Source organism: Apodemus sylvaticus, chromosome 21 (assembly GCF_947179515.1).
Source record: "Apodemus sylvaticus chromosome 21, mApoSyl1.1, whole genome shotgun sequence".
NCBI lineage: Eukaryota > Metazoa > Chordata > Mammalia > Rodentia > Muridae > Apodemus > Apodemus sylvaticus.
This window is the reverse complement of record NC_067492.1, coordinates 9,361,568-9,382,197: the sequence shown is the minus strand read 5'-3', so window position 1 is coordinate 9,382,197 and position 20,630 is coordinate 9,361,568. Positions and strand designations below refer to the sequence as shown.

At 53.1% G+C, this 20,630-nt stretch overlaps 1 protein-coding gene across 2 annotated transcripts; it reads right to left on the bottom strand.

The window, feature by feature from the left end:
- Positions 1 to 1,866: 1,866 nt before the first annotated feature.
- Positions 1,867 to 20,363, bottom strand: Zdhhc7 (zinc finger DHHC-type palmitoyltransferase 7). Of its 2 annotated transcripts, none has more exons than XM_052166563.1 (8): positions 20,265 to 20,363; positions 11,861 to 11,945; positions 8,238 to 8,604; positions 7,095 to 7,219; positions 5,637 to 5,733; positions 4,963 to 5,044; positions 3,859 to 3,989; positions 1,867 to 3,441 (listed from the first exon to the last, which is right to left on the bottom strand). In XM_052166563.1, the coding sequence occupies exons 3-8, from the start codon at positions 8,556 to 8,558 to the stop codon at positions 3,265 to 3,267; spliced, it is 933 nt and encodes a 310-aa protein (XP_052022523.1). In that variant the 5' UTR covers positions 8,559 to 8,604; positions 11,861 to 11,945; positions 20,265 to 20,363; the 3' UTR covers positions 1,867 to 3,264. The 2 variants fall into 2 exon arrangements, with proteins under 2 accessions (XP_052022523.1, XP_052022522.1); XM_052166562.1 differs by having other exon boundaries at positions 8,238 to 8,574.
- Positions 20,364 to 20,630: the final 267 nt, after the last annotated feature.

Sequence of the window (20,630 nt, the reverse complement as noted above, 5' to 3'; positions counted from 1 at the left end):
TACTACCCTGTCTAAAGACAAATAACAAAACGCAGGAGAAGAGCGCTGAGGGGGGTTCTGGAAGATGACAAAAGAAATAGAGTTAGGAAAGTGCAGGCAGTGGCGGGTGGAGGCGGCCCCAAACCTGACTCACAAGCCAGAGGGAAGGAAGAAGGTGTGCACTTAGACAGTCCCCAGGCGGCCAGCATGAGCAAGGTTAAAGGTCACTATGTAGGCAGAGGCCCTGGATAGCTGCAGTGGGGATTGGGAAGGTAGGTGAAGTGAACCCAGGTCTAGCCAAGGTTCTAGCCAAGTGATGTCAGGCTGAGGATTTGGGGACAACATACCCTTGGTCCACTGCTTTACATCTTTTTTTTTTTTTTTTTTTAAGACAGGGTTTCTCTGTGTAGCCCTGGATGTCCTAGAACTCACTCTGTAGACCAGGCCGGCCTCCGATTGGCACAGATCAGCCTGCCTCTGCCTCCCAAGTGCTGGGATTAAAGGCGTGCACCACCACCACTAGTTACAGGGATCAAGAAGGTATGACTCCCGAGCAGATTGAATCCAGGAGTCTGGGGACAGCTGGCTGTACCAAGGAAGTGTCCAGGGGTAGGAAGGGGTGGGCAGAGGACATGGTGACCTGACCAAGGGAAGCTAGGTCCTGCTTAGCCATAGACCCTCATCTTGAGCAACAAAATATCCAGTCTAGTAGTCTAAACTGCACAACGAAGGTGTGCACTACTGAGGAGCGGGGCACAGGCCGCCAGTCCCAGCCATCAGGAAGCAAAGGGACGCTGCCACCCATGATCTGAGTGGGTGCATGCCTACAACCTCCTCCACAGCCTTCCTCACTTCCTAGAAAGCCACCCGAGCTGTTAGGAGATGGCCCTTGCTGCCCGTCCCACGGCCCAGACTGCCCTTCCTTCTGATCTAAGCAGCCACAGAGCTGTGGGGTCAACACCTCCCTTTGGAGGCTTTGTCCTTGGGCTCAGACAGGGTCACATCTGACCTCAGGATCAGAGCTACACTGGGGCCTTGGCATCCCCCACAGGGTGGCGTGGGTACATCACCCCCAAGCCTGTGCCGATGAAGAGGCCATGTTGTATTTTCTCATACAAAGGTGTTTTTTTTTTCTTTTTTTAGAATATGTACACATAGGGACTTGCAGAGGCCAGAGAAGGGTGTCCAGTCTCCTGGGGCCAGATTTCAGATGGACATGAGCCACCTTATGTGAATGCTGGGATCCAAACTTGGGTCCTCTAGAGCAGCAGTAAGCACCCTTAGCCACTGAGCCTTCTCTCCAGCCCTAGAAAGATTGTCAAAATTCAGTTGGAAGGCCCTGGGCGTAGTATATACCTGCTATCCCAGCCCTGGGGATGGGGAGGAATTGAGACCGAGGCCAATTTGTTCAATGTAGGGAGGCTCTGTGTCTCAGAAACTGGATGCCTGACGCTCTTCGGGGAAGGCGTTTGGTTGGTTTTTTGAGCCATGATCTCTCCATGTAGCTCTTGCTGCTCCTGAACTGTTCTGTAGACCAGGCTGGCTTTGAGCTCTGAGAACTCCACCTGCCTCTGCCTCCCCAGTGCTGATTTGCTCTGTCTGAGACACTCCGTCGGAAGGCAGACCAGCTGCAGAGGAATAGCAACACATCCCTGTGTTCGGGCCCTCGGGGCCGAGGTTATGGTCAGCAGCTCCTGTGCGCAGAGCCAGTTTTATTTTAAAGCACATTTTAAAAATTCCCCAAAATTAAGATAAAGTTAAGTGGTCTTAGTCCTAGCCAGGTAACATTGGGAGTTGTACCCAGATGCCCAGGTCCCCTCACAAGCACGCAGCAGGTCCTGGAAAAGCAAGGCAGGCCACCCAGGAAGAAGAGGGCTGCGGGAGGTGTGAACTGTGGGTGGGTTACTTTATTTCATATAAAATCACACTGAGGAATTGAAAAGTCAAGTATACTCAGCTTGGATTCACCGCCAAAGACTCCACACTGGAGGGGGAGACCGCCAGAGCCCACGAGCCCAGACACATGTGCAAAGGAACGCAGACACACTGAGGCCACGCTGCCCTCTGCAGGGACTCAGCCCCAGTTTGCTCCCTGCATGAGGGCGCAGGTCCCTGGGGTCACCTCAGTAGCATAGGAGCCCAGATGAGGACAGGGCACAAGCGACTGACACCGAAAGAACAGTCATGGTGTCCCGGGGACAGAAAGGCAGCTGGTCCCAGGAGGGAAACACTGGTGTCTGCGTGGGAGAAGACTCTCAGGAAGTCCCCAGCCTCTGTCAGACTGCTCTCACCCAGCAGCAAAGGAACAACCAGAGTTAAGGCAAGTCCCCTGAGGGAGCTGTTGTGTACTGACGGAATTGTAAGCCCCGCACCAAGGCTCCCCTGACTGTGGTGCCATGGGTAGAGAAATAGTCACATGTCACCAGTCCTGACAGCTCAGGCACCGGCTGCCTCACCCTGCAGCACCTGCCAAGGGGCCCAAGGCTTGCTTCTCCAGCCGAGCTCCCCTCGGGCCCCGCCCCACAGGGCTGGGCCTCAGCACAGGGCTACCACTTTCCTTGTTGAGAGACTGTTGCAGTTGCTAATTTGGCTGGAACAACAAAACCTCAGCTCCATGCCCTCAAACACTAAATTTTCAGTGAAATAAAAGCAGGAGGCCGGGCCCACGCGCAGGCAGGCCTGTTCTTTGGGTCTGGACTCTGTAGGATACATTCATAGTAGGCCGGAAAGGGCCAGCAGTGCGTCCCACTTCCCTGAAACACTGGAGTCTGAAAGACAGCTTGTCTACCACATACGTGCCTCAACAACACTGCTGATTCTGACACATGCTCACACACACACACCACACAGACACACACGGATGAGCACAGACTTGCTGGAAGGGTAAAAGAATGCCCATTCCGGGACAGCAGGGAGTGTTCTTGAAGTCGCTTTCACTGTTCAGTGCTGGGTGTCAGAGGCCTCCAAGCCAGAGTCTCTGTGGAAACCCCTTCCCACTGGTAAGGGGTGTGCTGGGGATGGGCAGCAGGACTCCAGCAGCTGCTGTGCTGGCTTTCTTTATGACTGAGAAGCAACTCCCCCGTGGGTGCTCATGGCCCACGTGACATCCCAGGGGCCAGGATGGGGAGAGGATGGCCTCCCGGGACTGCATGCTTCTCCTGTCGTACACATGAGAAATGAGGAGTGCCTATGGCCCTGGGTCCACATGAAGCCGCTCACGGCCCCATCAGCTGGCCCACAAGGCCACTGAGCATGGATGTCTGCAGACATTCCTGCCCTGGAGGCTCACACAGAGAACTCGGGGCCTCCTTTCCTGGTCCTCATCTGTAGCCGCCGGAACCGGAAGCCGACGAAGGGGTTCATCCAGAGAACGGAGGGAGGCCCCCCGAAGACGGACTTCATCCCTTCCCAGCGCAGCCTGCGCTCCCACGTGGGCTTCTCGCTCTTCAGCCTCTCGATCTCCTGGGAGAAGTCAGAGCAGCAGTGAGAAGACCCACAGACAGCAGTGGCTGCACACGGCTACCCACAGCCTCTACAGCCTGTGTGGAGCTGGGCACGCCTCCCTGGGTCACAGCACAGCCAAGCTACAGCCGTCAGCATGGGTCAGCCTCAAAGCCAACCTGGCTGTGGCTCTGTGGCACAGTGGTCTCCGGATGAGACCAACACTTTGAGTTCCCACTCAGTCTGTACTCAGGTCTGCACGAGTAGGAGGGTGCCCACGTTTCCGAGACCCACTGGGTTCTGACCAGGAGCCTGCCTGGTTTTACCAACTTAAACCAGTCCTGGGCCCAGAAACTATGTTGCCCCAATGGAGAGGGCCCAGGGTCAGACACCACATATCCCTGTGGGCTGCCGCTGCTGACTCAGGACAGGACTTACTGTTTCGTCATTGCATATGGAGTGGATCTGGGTGCCGAACATGACCGCGGTGAATGTGAAGAACAGGAGGCCCTCAAGGCACAGGAAGACCAACAGGATTACAGTGATGGGAGGAGAGAAGTCGCTGCACTCTGTGGAGGAGAGGGAGGGGCTCAGTAGACAGCCGCCCCACCCTACACGGTCTGCACGGTCCGCACGTGGGTCCAAGTGTGCTCCTAGGAAGAGAGCTCCAGGCGCACTCTAGGAAGTTGGTGCCCAGCCCTGCCTGGCACACAGCTTCCCCAGCCTGCCAGCCGGCAAGCTCCCATCCCCTCACATTTCTTACTGCTCTGGGGACCACACCCAGGGCTTCACCATGCAGGCAAGTGGCTGCCTCCCCCGCTGTACGCCCCAGCCCTGGTTTTACTTTGATAGGGTCTCACTAAGTTGCCCAGCTAGCTTTGAACTTGTGAGTCTGCCACTTCAGCTACCTGAGCAGCTGTGCATGGGTTCCCTGACACATGGACTGTCCTGAAAGGACCCTCCTGTGTCTACACAGTGTGCCTACATGGGACACACTACGCTAGAGGCACTGTCACAGGAGTCCAGCCCCTCTTGCCTCTCTGTAAGTGCCGACAGATGCCTGACTATACTACACCTCTCTGGGGACCCCCTCAGGCCAGGCCAAGGTGGCTGTGAGCGGGGAGCAAACACAAGGTGGCTGCAGTGGCAACCCCGCCCCCTCCAGTGTCAGAAGTCTGCCCGTAGCTGAAGTGATTTATCCTAAGTTAGGCGTGCACTGAGAGAGGCATCAGTGAATGAGCAGGCCGTCAGGAATGAAGCTGCCACAATCTGAAATGTTAACTCTTTACTGACATGGTGTCCTGTACCTGTTACCCCAACTCTTGGGAAGCTGAGGGAGAAGAATCCTAAGTTCAAGGCCAACCTAGACTACAAAGTGAGACCCTATTTCAAAAAAACTAAAAAGCTACACAACAAACTAAAAACAAACAAGCCAACCCCAGGTGATTAGAGCGAGGCTTCCCTCCCACCCAGGAGCCCAGCTCTGCCTGGCGGCCTCCCCCACACTGCAGTACTTTCAGGAAGGACAAGAGTCTTAGTTACCTGTCCACTGCCCTCGGACACAGGAGATGAACTGAAGCCCACAGAGAATCAGAGCATGGACTGAAGACAGGGCTATGTACATCTAGAAGGAGGAACACGGGTTAGAGCGTGGACAGGGCTATGTACATCTAGGAGGAGGGACACGGGTTAGAGCGTGGACAGGGCTATGTACATCTAGGAGGAGGAACACGGGTTAGAGCGTGGACAGGGCTATGTACATCTAGGAGGAGGGACACGGGTTAGTGCGTAGACTGGACTATATCTAGAAGGGACACTGGTTAGCTGCTTCCAGCAAGCTGTCATCCTATAGCAGAGGCTGGCGGGCTCACATACATCCCACCCCTACGGGAAGGGCTGGCATGGAGGAGAGGACTGCAGGCAGTGACAGCTGATCAGACAGCTGGAACATGCCCAACAGCCACATGGCACAGTAAGCAGAGGGAAAATGAGCTCTGTGCGTGACGGAGGCCCTGGGTATGACAATGGTGACAGAGAGGGACAGACAAACCTACAGCCAACAGGGGATGTACTACAAGTGGCACGGTCATCCTGGACCGTGCTGTGCATGTGCCGACACAGCTGTTAGCTGCAGCTCAACACCTCCCCCGACTCTAGCAGGTTCAGCCCTCAGAGCCTCCAGTTCAGTACAGTCTCTAGAAAGCACGTGCACTCACGGTGAAGAGCACGAAGAACCTCTGATTCTTCTCTCCCACACAGTTGTTCACCCATGGGCAGTGATGGTCCATCTTTCGAATGCATCTCTTGCAAATACTGCAAAGGAGAGTACACTTTTCAGTACCTTGTGTTCTGGGGACACCAGTGACACCAAATGAATTCCAAGGTGGGACAGGCTGGAGACATCTCTGCACAACACCTATGACATGTCTCTCTGCAGCACAGGCTGGCATCAAACTCATGACAATTCTCCTGCCTCAGCCTCCTCCATGCTAGCATTACAAGCACGCCTGTACCCTTTCCTCCACTATTCTTTCCTGTTCTTGCCTAGCCTTCCTGCCAGCTGCATTTTCAAAGTTTCCATCACTGGCTGTATCTGGTGAGCACTTGGCCCCGCCAGACTCCGTAACTACACCACTGTCAGACCCAGGTGTTTTGCATGTCCTCCAGTGCACCTGTCAACCCAACAACTTCTAAGTCATTCCCAGCTCACCTCCAATGGATCTGAGGCGTAGGCTCCCTGCCACAGCGGCTCACTTAAGTGCACACTGCAGTGACTCCAGCACCTGCCAAGCTGCGAGGCGACTGACCACTCAAAAGGAATCTGGACGGTCAGTCACCCTGCACTGCCACCCCAGCCCAAGGCCACTGTTCTATTCTGCAGCACCTTAGGGCTAGCTGGGAAGATAGACAGCCCCAGGGGACAAGGCCTACTGTGATGTTTTCCCTCCCTGTAGACCCTTGAATGGTCCTGGAAAGTCCAAATGTCTGGAGGAAGATGACCTCACGGGGAGGCCACACTCCATCTCTGTGCACACACAGGGACTCAGTCCAAGGACAGGGAAGCCCAAGAGATTTCCAGGAATGGACAAGTATCCCAGATCACCCACACCTAATACCAGCACTCCAAGGAACTGCAACTGTCTAAAATCCATCCTGGCACAGCAGGGAAATGACAAACTTCAGCAAGGGCCAGCAGAGGGAGCCCAGGAGAGTCTGACACTCACAAGGCACCTATCTGGGCTGGACTGTGGCTCCTCTTTCTCATTAGCCAGTGTTAGTCAAAAGTGTGCCCACAGGAGCCTGCATTTGGTCGGCAGATCTGTCACATATGAGGTGCAGCGAGCATAAAAAGGCTTGATTCTCTAGCTACAAAAGTCATGTGCCTAGCCGGGCGTGGTGGTACACGCCTTTAATCCCAGCACTTGGGAGGCAGAGGTAGGTGGATTTCTGAGTTCAATGGCAGCCTGGTCTACAGAGTTCCAGGACAGCCAGGGCTATACAGAGAAACCCTGTCTCGGAAAACAAACAACAACAACAACAACAACAAAAGTCATGTGCCAGGCCAGGAAAACAAGCAGACACCTTGTTGCTTCCTCTGTCTTGTCCGGCTCACCTCCTGCACTGTTGGAAAACTCCCAGGGAGTCCCTGGGCCCTGCTGAAGGCAGGGGCGTACCTGCAGTGGTGGGCGCGCTCCGGCTTGATGCAGCAGCACTTGGGGCACTTGTAGATGACCTCGCCCGGCTTCAGCTGCAAGCTCTCCATGTACTCCTTCGTGGCGGTGCCTTTGGGGACAGCCCCCTGCGCACACAGATGGAGTTCAGGTTGGGTGAAAGGAGGCAGAAAAACAAAACAAGGCTTAACCGATAATTCTAACACTCAGGAGGCAGGAGGCCAGCCTGATCTACCTGGTGAGCTCCAGGCTAGCTAGGGCTACACTGGATTACCCTGTCTTAACCCTACCCACTCCCATAACAAAAGATCTATAAAATATGCCCATAATCCCAGCACTGGGGAGGCAGATGAAGGAGGATGGCTGAGTTTGAGGCCAGCCTGGGCTACACACTGAGGCTCTGTTTCAGGAGAACAAAAGGCTCCTGAAGGCTGAATGCTGAGCTTGAGGAGGGAGTTAGTATGGTCAGCAGCCTCACAGGCAGCCCAGGTCACTGGCAGACAGTGCACCACAGCATGAGGTCTGTGACACAGCTTTGGTGCCTTGTATAGGCTAGCCAAGGCCACTGTGAGTCAGGAGAGAAAGCAAAGGTTACACCGTGGATTCTAACACAGCAGGGAGGCAGCCCGAGGCCTGGCAGCCTTGCCTCCATCTTAGAAGGCAACATGAGCTTACAACAGTGGTTTTCGACCTTCCTAATGCTGCGACCTTTAGCTGGCAGACACAAGCACAGCCACTCTGTATGCACAGACCAGGATTCATGCCAGGGTCCTAGCTGGCGCTGTAAAGAAGCCAAGACCTTTCTCAGAATCAACACTCGGTCTCATACGCCTGCACTGGGGACTGCCTGTAGGGACGGCTCTCATGTGGCCTTCAGACTGCCCTAGCAGAAGGAAGCTTGGGCCATCTCCCCTGGATCTGGGGTAGCTACAAAAAGGGTGTCTCAAATTTCTAAGAAGCAGCTATCCCTGATCTGAAGCTCTAAATTTGCCTCCATCACTTCAGGAACTGAGGAGCTCAAGTATGGGTCTGCCTCTCCTCACAGCCCAGTGGGAATCTGCTCCCAGGGTTGCACCGATGCTGTGTGCAGCTCCTTCACAGCACTGGCCATGCAGAGGCTCTGAGCTGGAGAGCCTGGGTACCCACCGGGTCCGTGAGCATGGTTCTCAGGTGGGAGGACAGCGCGAGCACCGCCAAGCAGTTGAAGAGGACTCCGTTCACCACAGAGTACCAGAAGTCTTTGGAAGGCAGCAGCATGACGAAGGTCACCACGAAGTCTGCATAGACGACGAGAAGCCATGTCATGACAGCGCAGACCATGCCACAGCCATCTCGGATGAACCAAACCCTGTCTGCCATGTCAGCCTCGGAGGAGGAAGAGGAGGAGGACGCAGAGTCGTGACTGTCATTGTCAGTCAGAAGAGGATGGTGCTCGATGTCCCGGAGCCTGTGTCCTGACGGCTGCATGATTCCCTGACACGCCCTGCAGAGGCGGTGAGAGCGAGTGAGGCTCCTGGGTAAAAACATGCATACACACACACATTTGACATGAAGAACCACGTGTGTAAAGCCAGCTCAGAGACACCGAGCAGAAAAGAATGTAAGCACTGAACTAGCCAGCGACCCACTGGCTCCCCACACTGTGGGGTTTGCCTGTGCATACAAAGCTGTCACCTACCACAAAACGGTAATGAAAGACACGAGCTGTACAGAATCACAGCACTGCACCCGGCACAGGGAAGAAAGCATGGTTGAAGAACATTCTGTTTTCCCTCTTTTAGGGGCTCCCCCAGGTTAATGCAGGTGTGTGACTGCCTCTGTGGAGGACTCCCTCTTGGTCTCTAGATTCCGCAATCATAAGCTGGCTCTAGCATATCATTTTTAACCGTTGTAATGTTTCCTCTGTTCATAAATCCATTTTTATTTCTAGACCGTTCCCATCCTTTCTGTGATCTCTGGCTGCCAAGAAGACATGGGTCGGAGAAACTCAAGAAAGGGGTTCTTTAGTAGGAACTTCACCTGCTGCGCTGCCGGGCCTGCCGGGCTTGTCTTCTCTTATCGTGTTTGCTAAGGGTGGGAACACTCAAGGCAGGCACAGGGAGGGAGCAGGGTCCGGCTGTGTCTTGGCCTTGTTACTTGGAGAGGAAGCACTGCAGGGCACCAGGGTCAAACGACCCTCCAGTGCGGCATGGAGGTGGGCAAAGGAGAGGGAGGGGTGTTCTTGAGGCTCTAGGAAGCAGCAGCGTGGCTTTTCAAGTCTGGACACAACATTTCTTAGTTACAGTGGAACACACTTGCTGGTGGGAGTCCCCACTTGCAGGGTGCAGAACTTCAACACAGCATAGACCAGAACAAAAGGCAGATGCCACTGTTTTCAGAGCCAGAGAAGCAGCAGAGCAAAAGGTCTTGGTGGTGATACCGAGTGCAACAGAGGACAGGAGAGGGCCGCTTCCTCGGCCTGGCTCACAAGCCCCAGGCACAGCTTCTCAGGAAGGCCTCTGTAAGCCACACAGGCTCTTGCTTCAATAGTCTGCAAACACCCTGCATGGCTCCTCCCTCCTGGACAGGGGATGGGTCTCAGAGCCTCAGGTGCCCCTGGCTGAGTGGTTCTGAAGGGTCAACAAGAGGCTGAGTGGCTCTGCTCCGTCTGAGCCCTGTCTGTCCACTAGTCAGCCTCCACCCACCTACCACACCGGCTCCCTGCCTGACATCAGCATGCTGGAGTTGTGTCCCCTCTGAGACGGGACACCTGCAAACTGCACCAGAACTGTCTGTGAAGGCAGATGTGATAGAGCCCCCCTCCCCACCCCTTATCACAGTCTCCGATGATTCCCAGTATCTTTATTTTTCCTTTTTCTTTTTAAAACACAATTACAGGGTATAGCCCTTGCTGACCCAGACCTGGTTCTATGGACCAGCCTGGCCTCGATATCACAAAGAGCTACCTACTTCTGCCTCCAAAGCACTAAAACTGATGGCAGGCACCACCACACTCAGGTAATTTCCAGTTCTTTAGGTAAACTGTAACTGAGCCCAGGGAACACCAAGGCCCCAGCCAAAGGGTCCACAGGCCAGGGGCCCTTTGCTTCCTGGTTTCCTTTGAAGATGTGCTCTGTGAGAAAGAGCCTGGCTGACACGGAGGGGTGAGAGGTTTGGGGCTGGAGTTCCACCTTAGCAGTCTGAGCTCTTCCCAGAGGGCAGGACACTACAAGTCAGACGTCACAGCCACTACTGAGTGGGGCCAGCTCTGCCGCGCTTCCTGGCTCAGGTCCCATGAGAGCTGCCAGAGCAGGGGATGTCCTGCTCCTCCTGGGGTATCTATACAGTAATGGTACATCTGACAAGAGCCATGGCGGGGCAGTCTTAGACGCGCAGTCAGGCTGGCAGTAAGAAACAAGCGCGTCCTGGAGTAGTGCGCCTGTAAAATCCATGGGCAGCCAGGAAGGAAACAGCCAGCGGTCCAGGGATCCAGCGATCCAGGGATCACTTCCTCTATTTTTTTTTTTTTTTTTGGAGACAAGGTCTCATGTAGTTCAGGCTGCCCTTAAACTCCTGACCCACCAACCTCTACCCACCAAGTGCTAGGATGGCAAGCATGTGCTGCCAGGCTTGTACCAAATCTTAAAGAAGGCAGTCCCCGTGTCCCACCCAGGTCATGGCATCACTGCATTAGTACGATGGGAAAGGAGGCTCCATACACAAAGAGCGCGTGGCCAGCACTGTAAGTGCGATGCTGAGCGCACAACCCCCGGGAGCCATGTCCTACAACAAGCGCTAGTGTCTGCTGACCTACTCTCTTGACAGTCGATCCTGGAGGAGCCCTGAGAACACTGGTTCTCTAGAGCCACAGAACGTATGGATTGCCTCTCTCTATTAAGGAAATTTATTATAATGACTTACAGTCTGCAGTCTAACCAATCCAACAACGGGCAGCTATGAATGAATGGGAAGTAACCTGGTCTTCCAAGAGGCTGGAATCCTGAAGTAGGTCCCAACAGATGTGCTGGCAAAGAAGCCTTCTTTCTTCCACAGTCCTTATGTAGGTCTCCAGCAGAAGGTGTGGCCCAGATTAAAGGTGTGTACCACAATTTGCTCCGCCCCAGGCTGGCCTTGAACTCAGAGATCTGCATACCTCTGTCTCCATAAAGGGATTAAAGGCGTGTACTACCTCACCGGGCCTAAGCTTTTCAAGGCCGCTATGCCTAGAGGCATATGGCCAGATCACAAGCATGTGTCTTCCAGACTCAAGATCTGGATCAAAGGCGTGCCCTCCATTCCTGGATTGTAGTTCATTCCACATACAGTCAAGTTGACAACTGGGACCAGCCATCACAACTGGTGTCTGTGAGGTGACAGAAACTGCACCATCTTCCATGTCCATCATTAGTGGGGCACCTGCTCTTAAGCCTGTGACCCACACAGAGTAAAGCTCTGTTCTCACTGTGAGTAGAGCAGACTCCACATCTGCAGCTCTTCCTCTTCTCCTGTGTCCTGTGGTACCAGCCAAAGGCTGAGGAGACATTCGGCAGACTCCTCCCTGGGGCAAAGGCGAGCAGACAGGTGGAGGGGGAGGCCTCCGCCTGCAGTTGCTTCTGGCCTTGCCGGCACATATACCTTCCCCCTCCCACAGGCCAGGGCTGCTGCCCAGTGAGCTGGGCTGGTGGCTTGTACCCACGCACTCAGGAGGCTGCGGCAAAGAAGATGGTCAGTTCAAAGTCAGGTTGAGCTAGAGAGACCCTAGCACACACACCAGCCACTCACTCACTCACCTTACGAGTTGCTTCTAAGCATCATGGAAGCACTTGTGCCTTTTTTTCAGGACCGTAAGCCACATGCTGTCCTGTGTAATGTGGCCTGCAAGATAAGAAAGCCGATGACAGGTTACTTGCTGTGTGACAGAGCAGCATATGGTGTGGAGGCTGGTGAACCTCAGATGCCACACGCACAGCCTACAGCAGCACTGTGGCTCTGCACTTGGGACTATCCACAACAATGAAATCACTGGGCTTCAGAGTTCTTGTCACTAGCAAATTATCAACCCTGGAAACAAAATTACTGATTTTATTATTTATGATTCTGAGATAAGGTTTCATAGGTTGCCCAGGGTGACCTCCAACTCATGGGCTCAAACTATCAAACCACAACAGCTAGGCCCAGGGCACACACTACTGCAGCCAACCATGGCTGAATGACATGGGTCATGACCTTGTCAGAGCAAAGGTCACTAAGTAGCCCACTGTGGAGATACCTGGCTGTATCCCTAGCACTCAGGAGGCCAAGACAGAAGGATTGCCTCAAGTCTGAGGTCAGCCTGGGCTACATAATGAGACTATGCCTAAAAAGAAATTCATTGAGTGGCTTTAATAAACATGTGTTTCCCTGCACCCCTGTGAGGCGTGCATGAGGAATGAGGAGAGCTAACATGCCTGTTGCAGGGGCTGGGGCAGAGCTGCAGGGAAGCTTCAGCAGACACCGTGCTGAGCAGCAGTCAGGAGCCAGGCTGCCTTCTATCTACTCCATTGTGGCCTCAGCCCCTGTGGCCATGTCCACCCTGGAAAGGAACTCAGGAATCAATGTCTTTTGGTGATGGGTTCTTCTAAGGACCAGGGTCATGACATCTCACCCTATAATGCCCTGAGTGCCTGCCTGGGACCCTGGCCTCACACTGAGTTGATCACAGGGAAAGTTCTGGCTGCGGGAATCACATAAAACCAGTGCCCTCCATACAGAAAAAAGCAGACCTCTGCAGCAGACAGAGACGCCCCTCCTCACCTAGGGCTGGGCATCCAAGTGCCAGAGCCCCAGAGATGTAAGGCTCAAGACCAGAGCTTCATCTGCAGGGTTCCCAGAAAATATGCTGACTAACTGATCCGCATCAAGAGCAAAGGGAGCAGGGAGAGATAGTGACAGTTCCTCTGGCTGAGAACCAGAGTGATCAGGAAAGATGACTGGCCAGGTGGCAACCTGATAGTCATGAAGTGGGAAGGGCACAACACACGAGAGGGAGCGGTGACAGAGGACAGCTGGGCCCTACTCAGTCCTCGAGTGCCCTGCTCAAGTGCCAAAACTCATAAGAGGACAGGCGTTCTGAAGAGGTAGCAAACCAACAGCGCTTGACATCAAGGCGGGGTGAGGTTGGCAGTGGAAGGCTGTCACCCAGGAGCCTACTGGTTCCTCTCACCCAAGCAAAGATGAGCAGAGGGCAGGGAGAGTGGAGCCTGAGGGACCACCGTGCAGTCACAGGAAGAGGAGCAAGGCAGTGAGGACAGGCAGGCTCACTGGCCTCTGGGACATGGGAAGTGCTGGCTGCTGAGGAGAGAAGGCATGGGCTCACAGACCAAGGGGCATCTGCAGGGCACGCCCAAAAAGCTACCCAGCAGCCAACCACTGCTCTGACTTAGAGTGAGAGGCCATAGCACAGCAGCGAGACAGGTAAGCAGTGCACCACAGACCCTGGAGCACTGGGAGTGTGCGCATTCCCTGGAAGAGGCAGGGCGGGCGGGGAGGGAACCAGGAAGGCTGGGGCAGTTGGCCGCCACAGACAAAGCTCACTGGCCACTGACCGCTAAGAAGGTTACAACTCTTTTCCAGGGCCTCATACATGCTAGGCAAGAAAAAAGCAAACTTTTCACTGCAGTCAAGAGAGAAGCATCTGAAACTGGAGGGGGAAGAGGAAGCTTGGTTTGTAATCTCCCCCAGAGGCCCTCCTTCCATGCTGGCAGGAGCACAGAAGGCACTCCTGATCTTCCTACCTTACAGAAGAGCTTCTCCACGTGCACGGTCAACCTTGCTATGTCCATGCCATATTTCGCCCAAAAAGACCAGATGCCAAGCAAGCCAACTCGGCCGAACTGAGAGGGATAAGAGGGATAAGGGGGATAGGGCGGACCCCAGGCCCTTTTCTGTCCTTGCTTTGAATTTGTCTATGGCCACCAAAGAGGTACAGCCTCCCAACAGTTCTGCTTCTGAAGGAAGGAAGCCCATGTGCGCAGGCTCAAGGAACAAAGCCACAGAGGAGAGAGGGCAAGGAAAAAGGCAGCTGTTAGAGGGTGGAAGGCCTGCTTCACCCTGAGGACTCCACCCTCACAGCCACACCTCCCCAGTGATCCAAGGCAGCAGTGCCACGTGCACAGTGCGGGTCCTCCATGATGAAGGGCAGAAGTCACCTCGCACACTCCAAAAGGTGAGTGAGAGACAGTCTGTCGCCATGCCACAGCTTGGAAATGATACGTTCACGGTGACTCTCGAGAACAGTGTTAAGTGTGCAGAGAAAAAAAGGCTCCTCACTGGGCGGCTGTCACAGACTGAGCAGAGCAGAAAGCCCAGCTAACTCAACAAGTCAGTGGCTACAAGGACTGGAGGGTGGGTAGTGTGCTGGTCCTCCCTCAGACCGGGATGCTGGCATGTAGCCACATGATGCTGGGAACTTGCTAAAATGTACACTGGAGGTGGCAGTGCATGCCTTAATCCCAGCACCCAGGAACAGAGAGAGGATCACCCCAAGTTCAAAACCAACCTAGTCTACATTGCAAGTTTCAGGTCTCACAGAACTGGCTGCAAAGAGACCCTTTCCTAAATAAGCAAACCCCAATACAACAGCCTTTGGACACCGGAAGGAAGAAGGGTCTGAAAAGATGTATGGTGAGCGGGAACTAAAGCAGCTCACTCCTGAACAGGCAGGCTGGAGGCCAAGTACAGGGAGGTCCAGGGAGGTCCAGGGACAGCTTGGAGCCCAGGAAAAGAAAGAGCAGAATGTAGAGGACCTACCATGCTTGGAAAACACTGTCAAGGGCTGGCCTCCATGTCCAAAGGCTCATGAAGGAGGTGGCAGGCTACCAAAGAGCTGGTGACAGAAAAGTAGGTGTTGAAGGCAATACTTAGCCTGAGTTGCAAAACAGAGTCCAGAAGGGAGAGGCAAATGCTTAAAACCCGGGTCGCTGAGGAGGTCCCAGGAGACCCAGCAGCAGATTCAGAGTGAGGGAAGACATAGGACTCCTTAAGATGAGGTGGCCGTGGGAATCCTGGGTATTCAAAGCCCCCTCTGCCCATCATCAGGGCAGCAGACTCCTCCCTGTGCCTCTAACAAGCTTCCTGGGCATGCTACCAGCCAGGTGAGAAGGGCACCTGAGTCAAGGTGGGGACAACTTCAAAGGGAGACAGGCTTCAATGTGTGACCTAGAACAGTGCTCATGCAAAGTGCTTCTGAAGTATCCTTCACTCTAGTATGCAGTCACCAGTGCGAGGCTGGCCTCCCACACCGTGCTGATCACCTCTGCACACCAACCTATTATTTTCTCCTCTAATTACTAAGTCTAAAAACTATTAACCTTGAAGAAAATATAGACACATCCAGCCAAAGCCAAGTGTCAACACATTTGCAAGGGATATACACTGTAAGCAGTAAGCAGCCAGATTTAACCTTTCTAGAAGTGTCTTTTAAATACTTAGCCACAATAAAACAGCAGTTGGAGCACCAGGCCACAAAGGTCAAAGGTGGAGAACACAGGCACAGAAGCAGGAGGCTAGGAGGGGAGTCACCTGGGGGGGGGGGGCACACCACTGGGAGGAAAGTCACCGTAGGGTGGGGTGCACCACTGGGAGGAAAGTCACCGTAGGGTGGGAGCACCACTGGGAGGAGTCAGCGTGGGGTGGGGCACACCACTGGGCTTTCCCCTCAGCAGCTACACTTGTCCACAGGTCTCCAGCCCAGGAGCACCTGGCCTGACTTCTTTCCCTCTGTGTTCTCTCAAGTGACCTCTTGGGAACGTTGGGAAGGAAAACTCAACCTAGTAAATACCCACACTGGTGACATCATTGTCTGGTTAACAAGCTACTAGCAAATTCCATGGCTGGAAGGTGGGGGCAGAATCCCACTGTTAAATCTCACCCTCTCCATTTCAATCAGCACCGCACCACCACCTAGTCCCCAGGCTCAAATGCTAAGAACACAGTGTCGCTGGCCTCATCCTCCAGCCCCTCCATCGAAGTTGTGGAAGTTGTGAGTGAGTTTTGAGGTTGACCTCCAGAACCCTTCTGGAGCTGACCGCATCTCTGCTTGCCCTGCCGTGCAGAGCCTGGGCTGTGTACTCAGCTTGTCTCCACCGCCTCCTATAGACTCAGTGCCTCTATTTACCTAAGCAGCCCGCCCCACTTGCATGCAGTACAATCCTTAAGGATTGACCCTGTGGGCCTGTCAATCACCTGCAGAGGAAGGTATCTCAGGGAAGCTGTCTGCCGCAGAAACTTCAGTAGCAGTGTGTGACACCTGTCTAAACCTGTGGGTCAGCATGACGGGCTCTCTGGTCACTGTCACCCTGCATTTTCCTCCACGATGGCCTCTTGGGCCACTGTCCACTCTTACCCTCGAGAGTGTCCCACACTATGATGTGTCTCATCTGAATTCTTTCCCCAGGGATAACAAGGAGTTCAGAGCAAGATGCTGGTATCAACAGTTATTGTTCAGAACCACAGCTCAGTTCCCCAGACCTCCCCAGCCCAAACCCCACAGCACTGCTTTACTGGCCTCCAGGCTGGTCTAGGCTCGGCCCTTCCACCTCTCCCACAAGGTGCTCATTTGGTAAGCTCCTGGCTTCTGCTTCTTCCAATCAAAGTTCACTTTCATTCTCTCTGCCTAGCACAAGTATTTATTCACCAATTTTTAGGCACCCACTATCTTCAATGATCAGGTACTGTGCCAATAAGACACAGTACACAGTCTGGATCTCATTCAAGAAGTAACAGAATTCTATGAAATGTGTACAGGAATGGAACTCAGCAGTAAGCAGGGCTCAGAGCAGTAAGACAAGAAATGTTTGCAGACAGCAGCAAAAAGGCAGCATGGAGATGGAAGAAGTCAGGTGAAGACCTACTGTGCTGCTCAGGCCAGCCACAAACTCCTGATGAAGACCTACTGTGCTGCTCAGGCCAGCCTCAAACTCCTGATGAAGACCTACTGTGCTGCTCAGGCTAGCCTCAAACTCCTGGGCCCAGGGGATCCTGTCTCAGCCTGTGGAGCCTGGACTACATACATACAAACTAATACAGCCTACCTCATCAGAGGCCTGTAGATAGAAGGGGACTGGAACTGACCAAGCTCTCACTGTCTTCATTAGGTTCTCATTGCTGTGAACAGATACCAAGACCAAGGCAGCTCTTAAAAGGACAATTTAACTGGGTCTGGCTTACAGGTTTAGAGGTTCAGTCCATTATCATCCAGGCAGGAACGTGGCAGCATCCAGTCCAGCACGTTACAGACAGAGCTGAGAGTTCATCTTGCTCAGAAGGCAAACAGGAGACTGGCTCCTACATGACTTGGAGGAGGATCTCAAAACCTACCCCACAGTGACACCCTTCAACCAAGCCACACCTCCTAAGAGTGTCACTACCTGGGCCAAGCATATACAAACCACCACATTCACTGATCTTTGTGTCCTCCACAGCTTACAGGGGGCAGTGATTAATCGATGGCAAAGCAAAGACTTCCATTTTCAAGCAGGAAGAGTTGAAAAGACTAACAATGTGTGAACAGTGAGGCCCTGTGTCACAGAATCCATCCTCCTGGAAGGAGGCCGCCTATTGAGCAACTAACCAATCATACCTCTGTGTCAGAGGAGGCTTGCGTTGGCGATTCTCCACACACACTGTCAGACAGCAAGGTCAGGGAGCTGGGGTCCCAGGAGAGGATGGTATTTGAGACTTCCCTGGCTTCTGTTCTCCCCTGGCTAAGTTTAATTTGTAGCCTTTTTCTATAATAAGCCAACTGCCATCCGTTTCAGTGAGTTCTGAGTCCTTCCTGTGAACCATGACCAAGCTGGTGGCTTTGGAAAACCCCAGTTCAATTTGCAGTGTGGACAGTGAGGTTGTTCCTCCCATACTTCGTATCTCAGCAGTGCTCACAGAGGCCTTAAACTCTCAGCTGGACAAGAGAAGTGCGCCATAGCAAGGGGTCAGGGCTCACCTGCCCTGAAGCTCAGTTTAAGGAATAGGAACGTGATTGACAGTTTGGAGTTTATGCATTCTGATCTGTTCTTGTGCTTAAAGCATTCTGTAAAAAGTGTATACAGGCTGGAGAGATGGCTTAGTGGTTAAGAACACATGCCATTTTCTCCAGAGGACCTGAATTCAGTTCTCAGCTCACAACCACCTATAGCACCAGTTCCATGGTATCCAATGCTCTCTTCTGGCCCACGTGGGGCAGGTACATACACAAACACACATTTATAAGTAAGTAAGTAGATAAATAAATAAACAAACAAATTCTTTCTTAAAGCATGTTACTGGGGTTTTTTGGTTGTTGTTTTGTTTGTGGTTTTTTTCTTTCAAGACAGAGTTTCTCTTCTTTGTAGCCTTGGCTCTCCTGGAACCCACTCTGTAGACCAGGTTAGCCTTGAACTCAGAGATCTGTCTGCCTCTGTCTCCCAAGTGCTGGAATTAAAAGGCATGCACCACCACCGCCCAGTGCATAATATTATAATCAAAACATTACTTTTAAGAAATATCCCTCAAAAGCTGCCTTTAGTAAATCATTACGTATCACTGCTCAGCAGGTACTGTAGGTAGGAAGTTCTGGAGGGATGCAAAACCACTCCCAATGTACCCCGATGTCATTTTTTTGTTTTTGTTTTTGTTTTGTAGGGACTGATTTCCAGTCTCCTTTACGCAGGTGAATAGTGATTATACTGTCTTACATGACTGACACTCAAGTAAGAAAATAATCATTTCAATAAGAGTAGAAAACCCTGCCTGTACTTTAGACTAGTCCGATCACTTCACATATGTTTTTGGACCAAGGGTCATCCCATTACCATGGGTACTTTTCCATCCTGTTTTGCTTTGCTTGAAGTAGGGCCAAACTTTCAATCCTCTCACCTCTACCTCTAACCCTTGGATGCTGGGACTATAACCACCTTCTCTTCCATTCTTGAAAAGGGCTTGATTTTAAGGCATGCTATCAGCAAAGCTATAGAGTTTTAATTTGTTGGTTGCTGTTGTTTTGAGACAGGGTTTCACTGTGTAACCCTGGCTGTCCAGGAACTCACTACATAGACAAGGCTGGCCTTAAACTCACAGAGATCCACCTGCCTCTGCCTCTCAAGTGCTGGGACGGAAGGTGTGCTCCCACTACATCCAGCTTAGAGTTTTACTTAATTTTTAATGTATCAACCAACCAACCAACCAAGCCCAGACACTCCAGTCAAGTGTTGTTGAACAAATTCTGAGTGAAATTACCTCTTCACTTTTTTCCCCCACTCTCAACCCAGAAGCCAGTAACTCCTTATCAGTAACTCCACAAAGTACACAACGCAGCTCAACACCTCCAACCTGTCTATTTTGTGCAACGTTCAAAAAATGAAATTAACACCACCATTAGCCCATTTTGTAAAATACCTCCAAGAACCCTTCTCTTTAACCAATTCTGGAGGGGACAAGTAACACAAGGTATCTTTTCCCCTTCCTAAACGTGGCATTCAGTAAACGAAAGTTATAAACAACTTTGGAAAGATCACAGTCGTGTGATGGGCAGATTTACAGTGAAATACAAATGACCTCTCTCGCAAGCCAGTAAAATCAACACAATCATTACTCACTAGCTAAGGGGATTTCGAAGCAGACTGTAGCTTGAATTTGGACAGCACCACATACAGCAGTGAAAGCCGCTATAGAGCAGACACCTGCAGCTCTGATTACTCCAATTTAATTGCCCACAATAAACTTGCTGTTCACGAGCTAATAAAATGTGCCTCTTTAATAGCTAGAAGGGACGTAGTTCTAGAAATGATGACAGCTCAAAAGAGTTGAACCTTATTGCCCTGAAAGCTGACCTGCTCATCCCAGATGCCCTTCCGGGTAACTTACCCTCCTAACACCATAGCCAGGGGCAGGAGGGAAGAGAAGGAAGACCCGCAAAGAACAGAAGAGTCCCGTTAAAGAGAGACAACGGAGGACTGGAGAAGGCAGACCTGCGACAAAGCATGACCATAAAAACTTCACAGCTCACAGACAGGTGACAGCAGAGCGGGCTGTCGCGCCCAAGGTCAGGAAAAAAGCTGCAGGTGCAAATGGGGGCCGATTCTGCGGGGTCTGCAGAGAAGACAGGAGACCCCCGAGGGGACTGGAGCGCGGAGGCCGCGGGGAGCCGCCTGGGGTCGCGGCTGCCGCTCTCACTGCACTCACCGGAGGCCCGGGCGGGGTCGCCCAGTGCTGAGGCTCCTCGCGGCCGGCAGCTGCAACGGCGCGGGCGGCGACGCATCATGCGGCAGCGCTCATGGCCGGGCCGGGTGGACCCGGATCCGCTCCGTTCCGCTCTGCTCCGGCCGGCAGGGCCGGTGTGCGAGAGGCAGCAGCCCAGCAGAAGCGGGAGCCCGACGCCGAACTGGAACAGCCGAGCGGGACGACCCCGGAACTGGACCCGGCGAGGTCAAGACGCTGCGCCTGCGTCCTTCCGGCCGCGCCGCCCGCGGCTTCCGGGAGGAGGCTCGTGAGGCGACTACGGCGATTTCATTCAAGATCGAGCTCCCAAGAACTCGGCGATTCTTGTAG